Source organism: Notothenia rossii (genome assembly GCF_949606895.1).
Source record: "Notothenia rossii genome assembly, chromosome: 12".
Taxonomy (NCBI): Eukaryota; Metazoa; Chordata; class Actinopteri; order Perciformes; family Nototheniidae; genus Notothenia; species Notothenia rossii.
Genome location: NC_136911.1, coordinates 16,933,136 through 16,941,937, shown reverse-complemented (window position 1 = coordinate 16,941,937; position 8,802 = coordinate 16,933,136). Strand labels below are relative to the sequence as shown.

General features: G+C 38.4%; 1 protein-coding gene across 4 annotated transcripts; it reads left to right on the top strand.

The window, feature by feature from the left end:
• Positions 1-3,577: 3,577 nt before the first annotated feature.
• adcyap1a (adenylate cyclase activating polypeptide 1a) lies at positions 3,578-8,536 on the top strand. Of its 4 annotated transcripts, XM_079661390.1 has the most exons (7): positions 3,580-3,833; positions 4,024-4,128; positions 4,641-4,775; positions 5,267-5,371; positions 6,075-6,209; positions 6,735-6,855; positions 8,072-8,519. In XM_079661390.1, exons 2-7 carry the CDS (start codon positions 4,031-4,033, stop codon positions 8,078-8,080), a joined length of 603 nt encoding a protein of 200 aa, XP_079517516.1. In that variant the 5' UTR covers positions 3,580-3,833; positions 4,024-4,030; the 3' UTR covers positions 8,081-8,519. The 4 variants fall into 4 exon arrangements, with proteins under 4 accessions (XP_079517518.1, XP_079517516.1, XP_079517517.1 ...); XM_079661392.1 differs by lacking the exon at positions 5,267-5,371 and having other exon boundaries at positions 3,578-3,833; positions 8,072-8,536; XM_079661393.1 differs by lacking the exon at positions 3,580-3,833 and having other exon boundaries at positions 4,029-4,128; positions 8,072-8,523.
• The last annotated feature ends 266 nt before the right edge of the window (positions 8,537-8,802 follow it).

Below are 8,802 nucleotides of genomic sequence, written 5' to 3'. Positions count from 1 at the left end.
ATGATTGCAGCGTAAAATAACACCAGCAGCTCCTCGTTTTCATCTCAGCTTTCACATGGACGCAAAACTTACACTAATGCAAAAATAAGGTGCTATAATAAAATAACCCTTTAGGAATATTACAATCATGGCCATAGATAGTGTGTGGTACCAATGCGTTATACAGCTTCACTAGTCTATGTGCTTACCTTTAGTTGTTTTTTTAACATTATATTACTTTTATGTTGATTTATCCTTAACCTCCCTCCTTACGATCATCGAAACAGCGCCACAGAAACACGTTATTATGTTGATATTGCTTAGTTATAGTTCCATTAAGAAGCAACCTGAATCATAAAAGACAATTTTATTGAATGTTTACTGTAATTATGTAAAATAAATAAATCATCAAACATCAATGAAACTCATTCATTTTGTTTTATTGCTGCCAATTGCATCTTCTTGCATCTCTTTTACTGCAGCACTTCCGGACACATACATGTGTTGTTGTTAAGGCTGAGTGATAAAATACTTGAATCGTGAGACAGTAACCTCAATAAAACTCTTTCAACGCAACATGTCAACACCGCCAGGAGGCGCTATAAAAAGCTATCGCGCCAACATTAGAATGAGTCATATGTTCTTATTTGGTGATATAAATCACAGACACACACACACACACACACACACACACACACACACACACACACACACACACACACACACACACACACACACACACACACACACACACACACACACACACACACACACACACACACACACACACACACACACACACACACACACACACTGGCTGCTGCTGTTTTCAGACCCCTCTGTACAAACAGTAGCATATTTTCCTTTACTACTGCACATACAGTACAGATGTTATTGATGAGTTACTGTAAGGAGCTCTTTTTACCTTATATGGACTTTATGTTACATTTACTGAAATGTTTTTCAGTTTAATTAAATAACACAGATGTTATATCAACACAGAATTCAATGTCATTTGATATAAGTTTGGGCGAGTACACAATGACAGTAATATTCACCAGGAGATTACTGTAACACTGTCATGGTGGAAAGTTTATTACGATATATTTTGCTATGATTGTTACAGGAAGGCACTCGTGGTGTGGTGAGTCAGGCCTCAGGTTAGGACTGGATCAATATGTTTACACTTGCAATGCAATTAGATGATGAGTAAGTGACATTCTTAAATATTGATAGAGCAGATTAAAAATGATCAAAACTGGTTGAGAAATACCTATTTTACTCGGATTATACAAAGACAACTCTGACCATATTCTGATTATGTGTTTATACTATAAATGAATTTAATGCCAAACTCATTTAAAGTCCAGAAAGCAAAAACGTGACATACGTGCCGGCCTTTTTTTAACGGTAACGTGCAGTTTTTGCCTTTATAGGGGAACATCAAAATGTCATTTATTCTGTTTTAACCTTTTGAAAACCATCGCCATAGCCTAACCATTATGTTCCCAATATTCTTAACAAATAGATAATCAAAGCTGTGAGGAAGTGATTTTGCTCTATTTACCTTTCCTTTTTGAATTGATTCAGTAATGTTTAATGGAAATAGATCTTATGTCGTGTATAAGACTGTATTCGAGGTCTGTACATTACTGTACACACCGTCAAACACTCTGTTGCACTTTTCTCTGGTTACCACTTGGGTGCAGTGCTTTCTCAGAGTAAAGAAGATGTTCCGTTGCGGGGCGCTTTTTCCTGACATTCCTTCCCCTCTTCATATTAAGGATTCAAAGTGTTTCTCTTTGCTAGGCAAACCGTCACGTGACGTCAGAGCCAGACGAAGATCGACCGGTCTGAATCACCCACTAAAGATTCCACACATGACCCTGATACCTGTGTGTACCAAGCTGTAATGAACAATGACTAAGTCAGAGAGTCACGAGAGTCTGCAGTATGGAAAAGGGCAATCGTATGTAATGTAAAGCAACCAAACTGTAACATTTTTAAAGTACTTCTACTCCACTACATTTCAAAAGGTAATATTCTTATTTTAATTCCAGATTACAGTTTTTCTTTTTCCATACACGTTTTCTGGGGCCCCTTGTCATGTATCAGATGTATGTGACTTGTTGGTTTCATCAACATATCCACTTTCAATTTCTCAATATGCTACAGATAATTTTTGGGGGTTTTGTATGTCGATATTTGAGAATGTGAGAGAGATACAGTACATTTGTGGAAATAGAGTAGGGGCCAGCTGGGAATCGAACCAGGGTCTCTCATGTATGAACCTATGATGGCACCATAACGGCTCATAATATGTACAATTATTTATGTTTTTGCAGGCAAGCAGTTGCAAAGAAATGTGGCCGACTTTTCGTTTTTTCCCCTAACTTCCATATCATCTCATGACCCCTCAGATTTGTCCTTTTGGAGAGACTTGACACCTATTGGGGAACACTGGACTAAAAACGAACTAACCCTACGTCAAATTCTTAACAATCATTTAGATTGTTGTGTTGGTAAGTTATCTTGAATAAAAAGTAATTTTCTTCAACTGCATGGATTTTTGAATTGTTTGTTTTATTCATAATTTTCCTGCGTGAAAAGTAACTGGTTGCATAACTGAGTCTGACAGAGGGGACATCCGTCAACAATAATAGTAAATAATATATAAATAGGCTAATATGTCAGCTTTTTGCCACCGTCCAATAAAAATCCTGCATTTTCAAATTTGGTCCTTTTGAATTTGTCAGAACAACTTTGCATTATCATATCATAAAGCTAATACAAACATGTTTTTGAAGTACGTGGTCTTCGCATGACTGTGATATTTATTTGATCCCTGGGGATACATAAGGAATAGAGGCTGAGATAAGAAATCACCAGAATGAATCAGAAGCTCATTAATAAAAGTTCCTGGAGCAAGATGACTCAGATTCAATTGTTATCATGCTGATTCTGACCTCTGACCTTTACAAATACCAAGAACAATTATAAACAGACCGAGATCTAAAAGCAGCAAGTGTCATATTTCAGCACCGGACAGCTCCACAATGCAAGAGTTACAAATATAATATAAACAGCTTTTCCTATAAAGTCCAATACAAAAAAAGCATGACGAAATGTTGTGATTTTGAATGTTAAAACTGTATTAAATGAATGTATTAACTGGTAACCTCTGAACAATACTTTAGTCATTGTTTGTGAAACTGACTTTAACAGAAGTAGAGGTGAAACATGTAAAAAATGATCCAAAATGTATCTGTAAATTAAGTCAACTCTTTGATGCCTTGGATAGAAACTTTTTGAAGCTGTCAGTCATATTTCAGCGCTGGACAGCTCCCCCCCCCCCCCCCCCCTTGTGGCGTGACGTCAAAATGTTGACATTAATTCCCTTTTTAATTAATGATAATGTTTGAATCCAGGATCCATTTCTTTTTTATGACTTGGCTCGGGGTCTTTCATTGACGCGGGAGAAGGATGCACTCCAATGGGACGGGGGGGGGGCGATGACGCATCCGCACACCTCCCATCTCCATCTCCACCCCACCCAACCCCACCTACGTGACAAGTGAAAAAGGCATGCCTTTCCGATTCATGAATAAAAAACCAAGGAGGAGTTAAGTTCATAGGACGCAGGAAAGTTCTCCGCAGACAAATGTTTGGCACTCTCCATGACCGAGTACACGTAGAAATCCCCGAGAACTGATCTGCGGGCTGCACACTCGGAACAAGCACAAGAACGGAGAGGCGCTTCACTGGGGGAATAGAGGAAGAGGAGAGGAAGGGGGAGAAAGAGAGAGAGGTATCTTATCTCACTCTCCAACTTGAGGTTCAGCGGATCGCAACTGGTAAGAGGAGCCATTTTGTGGGCTTTTGAGTAGCGTGTGTGTGGAAAAAGTCAGGTGCGGCTGGATTTTTGGTTTTAAAACTAACTAGGTGTGGTTTTAAAGTAGCACTAACCTTAATGCATTCAATAATTGTTCCCATGAGTAGATGATTTTACACTTGTTCATTCACTTTATGTTCTTTCTTTTGCAGCAGGACAATGTCTAGTAAAGCGACTTTAGCCTTACTCATCTATGGAATCATAATGCATTACAGCGTCCACTGCTCACCTGTGGGGCTTAGCTTTCCAAGCGTTAGGTACGTAAACCTCTATTTGTCTTTCAAGTGGCACTTTCCAGATGTTTATTACAATTTCTTGGCTTTGAAATGAGGTAATTGTTGCCCTGAGCAGCAGGGCGCTGGCTAAATAGCTGTTAGTTATGGATGTGGCTATAATAGCCTTTTGGATTACTGGATAACATCATCTGACAGCCGATCCATAATGCGTGGAAACATTCACCAGGGAGCCTCGTTGATGTGATTTAGGCTGCTGAGGAAGTGAAGCAGTGTCTCAATTTGTCCTGAAGCATTAATCGACCAATTTATGGGATGAGATAATGAATATAAAACGATTTTTTGGAGAAGAAAAAAGCTCCTGATTTTAAGAGGAAATGCCTTTTTGAATATAAAAATAGATGTTAATGGAAAGTGTGACATGTCTGGAGCATAATTAAAGAACATATGACATAAAACAAAGTCTGGGAAAAATACGTTTAACTATGAATGTTCATTACTGAAGTAGAATTTAATAACATTTCTCTTTTTTGCAGACTTGACAGTGAGGTGTATGATGAGGATGGGAACTCTTTACCGTCCCTGGATTACGACAGAGAGCAGATGGAGGTGAGGAGCCCTCCGTCTGCGGCGGACGACGTCTTCACTTTGTATTTCCCACAAGAGAAAAGGTATTTATCCCCATTTTACACAAAAAGTATTTTTTTTTGTTTCGTCCCAATGTTGGAGACATCCATGTTGAACGTCTCATTACTGTAGTCCTATTTCTGTCCACTTATGTTGTGTTCTATGTGAATCAATGTAACGTATCGTCGAAATGTTGTCAGTAACACAATGATTATTATTTGTTTATCCCTTTGCCAAATTAGGGTTTTAACAAAAATTCCTAATTGGCCTAAAAAATTTTTGCAGATTTTTTTTTTAAATGAAATATTTTACCCAAATTGCAGGTTCCTCCAAATGTCAATGCAATTTAATCCGGATAAAGAGATAACCTTAAAAAGTTAAATAAAATAAACCATACTGATGAGCTCAAGGCCCACTATTAAATTATTATAATAATAGTGTTAAGATTAGATTTTCTTACAGTACAGCTACTTGAAATTGTTGCCTCTCTCGCTGGGTGTGTGGTGATTTTACTGTGTGGCTATCTATCATCCAGAACGGAAAGGCATGCAGACGGCATGTTTAATAAAGCCTACAGGAAAGCGCTGGGTCAGTTATCAGCCAGGAAATATCTGCATTCTCTGATGGCAAAACGTGTAGGGTAAGAACATCTTCTGTCACCTCTTTTTTTTATACTTTTTCCTGTCTTGTGTGCGTTTTTTTGGTTTTCTTTGGATTGCCCCTTTAAATCCACGCTGTTACACGTACTGTATATGTCTGTGGTCCCATTATTTCCCAGCATGTAGCTAAATAATCCTCTGAATCAGACTTAGTAATGCAATAAGAGCTCAAACAGGCTGATTTGGAAAATGTCGTTTTCTGCTGTGTTGTAAAGGCACAAGAAGGAACCCGCACAGGTTTACATTTATTTCCATATGACTCATTTATAGGATGGAGTCCCAGTGGTTCCCGATGGAAGAGGGAGGAGGGTGGGGGGGCAATTACTCAAGCCTTATGAGCAGGCCTATCACATCTTATTGCAGGTCGAATATATATTGTCCTGGGACTGTTAAACAAAGTGAGGATATTTCTGATGCTTTGTTGGATGCAAAGATTCAAAATGCAAGCACATACATGATACATCCCTTTGTGTCCTGCAAAATCTGATTATTCCTGTAAAAGAAGGACACAGATTGTTTTTTTGCACATCTCCACAAGCTGACAAAATCAGATTATTTCATTATTTGCCCTCTAAAATGGTGACACACGCTCTTCACCTCGGCTCCACATGCTGCACATTCAGCGTAGGGGTCGTGGGAGTATAATCAACGTGATGATAGTGAAACCTCTTGTCTCTCACACAGCGGGGGGAAAACGCTGGACGACAGCTCAGAGCCTCTGTCCAAGCGACACTCAGACGGGATCTTCACAGACAGCTACAGCCGATACCGGAAGCAAATGGCAGTCAAGAAATACCTGGCAGCAGTCCTGGGGAAAAGGTATAGACAGAGAGTTAGAAACAAAGGACGTCGGTCGGTTTATTTGTAGCATCCTCACCCTCCCCTCCTGAAAAAAACAAAGAAAAAACTTAAGTGTGCAGCCCCACATGAAGTCATTTTGAGATCTGAACAATCAGTGGATCGCTTTTGTGTTCTTAAACATGTATTTATGTATGAAGTAAGCCATTAAAATGAATATTTTGATAATATATTGTTTTCTATTATGTACTTACAGCACTAAGGACACACATTACTACTTTGTGGACCAATTTTTTGTTCATTCTAAAACAAAAAAAAAGAATAGCCTCTATTTATGTATTCATTGATTTATTTTTTTTAGACCTATTTTTGAGGGGAGACAATTGTTCCCGTGACGATGTGCTCCGAACAGCCCCTGTCTTTTAAACGTTTAGTGAAGAGATATATGATTGTGAGGAAAATAAATAGTTTAAAAGACAATCACTGTATTGAATGCTGCTTTTTGTAAAGTGACATTAAGAGTTTAGTTGTCTTTATTCACAACAGCCTTGAAGACATAGGTTTTCACCCAATCCTACAAGACATAGACTTTGATGCCCTCCCGGACGGGGATGAGTTTGAGGCTTTTTTGGGAGACTGGCTGAAACAGTTTTCTCCCGAATTTCCGGTGAGTTTCAGGCTCTTTCCCCGAGGCCGTAATCCTTACAGGGGCTCCTCATGTCCCTTCCTTTTTCACCTCTAACCCCTCAAACATTCTTCCGCCTCATTTGTGCTCCTGTCTCTCTAGAGTCTCACACCCTTAATCATCCCACAATGTGGAGGGACTTTGCTTAGACTGATTGATCAAAAGTTACAGATTTATGGAACAAAGACGATGATTATTTTAGTAGACCTGGGTTAAACCAGATGTGAGCCCTGCTGGCACTTTACACTTTTAAGATATCCCTTTTCTCAATTCAAAATGGGACAATTTCAAATCTGAGATGAGGACCAGAGTACTTTTGAGGTTTTTCTTTCTTCCGCACTATTTACAGAGTGAGATCACACCTTTGACTCATGTACATTGCCAATCCTGTGTTTCTATCAACTGGTTTCTGCTGAAGATTTTCTCTCTGTCCATATAATAAGTATCACTAAATCAGGCACATTTTAAAAAAAAAAGAAGAAAAAAAAGAAGAAATGATACTTGTTACATGGTCACTCATTCACCGATTTGCTCCTGAGAGACATACGAGGCAGTTTGAACTTTTGTGTTTGAACTTTCTGGGTCTATTTTGCTTCCTTTTCTGTCATGTGAACCAATGTAAAAAAAAAAAAAAAAAAAAGAAACAGTAGATTGCATGATTAAAGTAATTGCACTAGCCACTGCATCTGTGCAGCCGACTCCAACTAGATGGTTTTGCTTGCTTTCTGACTACTGTAAACATACATACCTGTCATTTCTCGATGTCGTTTTGTGTTCTGTTCTCACAGGGTGTATGTCGAACTTGAATAATTATTTGAATGTACTTACTGCTGGCAAGAATCACTCAGTCAAATGTCATGATTTATCATTCTGTTACTAAACCAACTGATTTTGTTTTAAATTGTAATACACAATTTGAAGTGGTCCTTTTCTGTAGAAGGCCACAAAGGCTGCCATGATTGAAACAATTAGATTCAAAGAAAAGGAGAAAGACATCGAGGAAATAAAGAAAGCAACGATCAAGAACATGCTTATTTTGAAAAGTTGAGGGAGAACAGTTTGTAAAATCTGCAGGATAAGACTCACACATTCCCCCCGTCTTTATACTTCTTACCATATTTGTGAGGAAGGGCAGGGTAAAGTTATTAGATTTGTGTTTGCTGTATCAATCTTTCTTTAATTTTGCATTCTCCTCTAGGCTTTGTGACGCAGGAAGCAGTTTGCAGCTGTGGTGCCTTGCATCGACTTTAAAATCGCCATTGAATCACAGATGGCTATTTAGTGGCCCTACAATGCTGCACATCATCAGCTTATATTTCACTCTTTTGTTCTTGTTTTTGTGTTGCACAGACGTTTGATAGAATCTTTAGAAGCCTCCAGCTTTAGACAACAAGCGTCCTCGCTTGCACTGCTTTCTTTTGCACTAGACGTAGATTTTTGTGAACATAGAGGGAAGAATCAGTTTCCCGCTCTCCATGAAACGTTATATGTATGATAATGAAAGCGCCAATAGCCTTACAAAAATGAAATAATCTTCAAAGATATATATATATATTTATTGTTTAGAAAGTGAATATTAGATTACTACTTCAAATGGCGATCTGCAAGGGTCAATAAATGTCTAAAAAAATAAAGTGTTGTAAGATTTGTATGAATAAATTTTTGTAAACAACAAAAAATCCGTCTAATCTTTGAAGCCAATATCACCATAAGTCTGTAAGGTTGGACACATTTGGGAGGTTGAAAATGAGTAATAAAACCCAAACGTATTATATTACAATTATGAACATAGACCCTGCATCAACAGGTCTGACAGGAAGTTTCGTAAGAAGGGAAAGATGAACAAAAACCAGCTTGTGGAAGTCACAGACGGGGAAAAAAAGCGAAAAAGACCTCATACCATTAGACAAAGCACACATACATGCTCAC

Excerpts from the sequence above, each read along its gene's own strand:
- adcyap1a (XM_079661393.1), top strand. The coding sequence starts at position 4,031 with ATGTCTAGTAAAGCGACTTTAGCCTTACTCATCTATGGAATCATAATG. Across the intron at positions 4,129-4,640 it reads CTTAGCTTTCCAAGCGTTAG|ACTTGACAGTGAGGTGTATG; the intron begins GTACGTAAACCT and ends TCTTTTTTGCAG. Across the intron at positions 6,210-6,734 it reads GCAGCAGTCCTGGGGAAAAG|CCTTGAAGACATAGGTTTTC; the intron begins GTATAGACAGAG and ends TATTCACAACAG.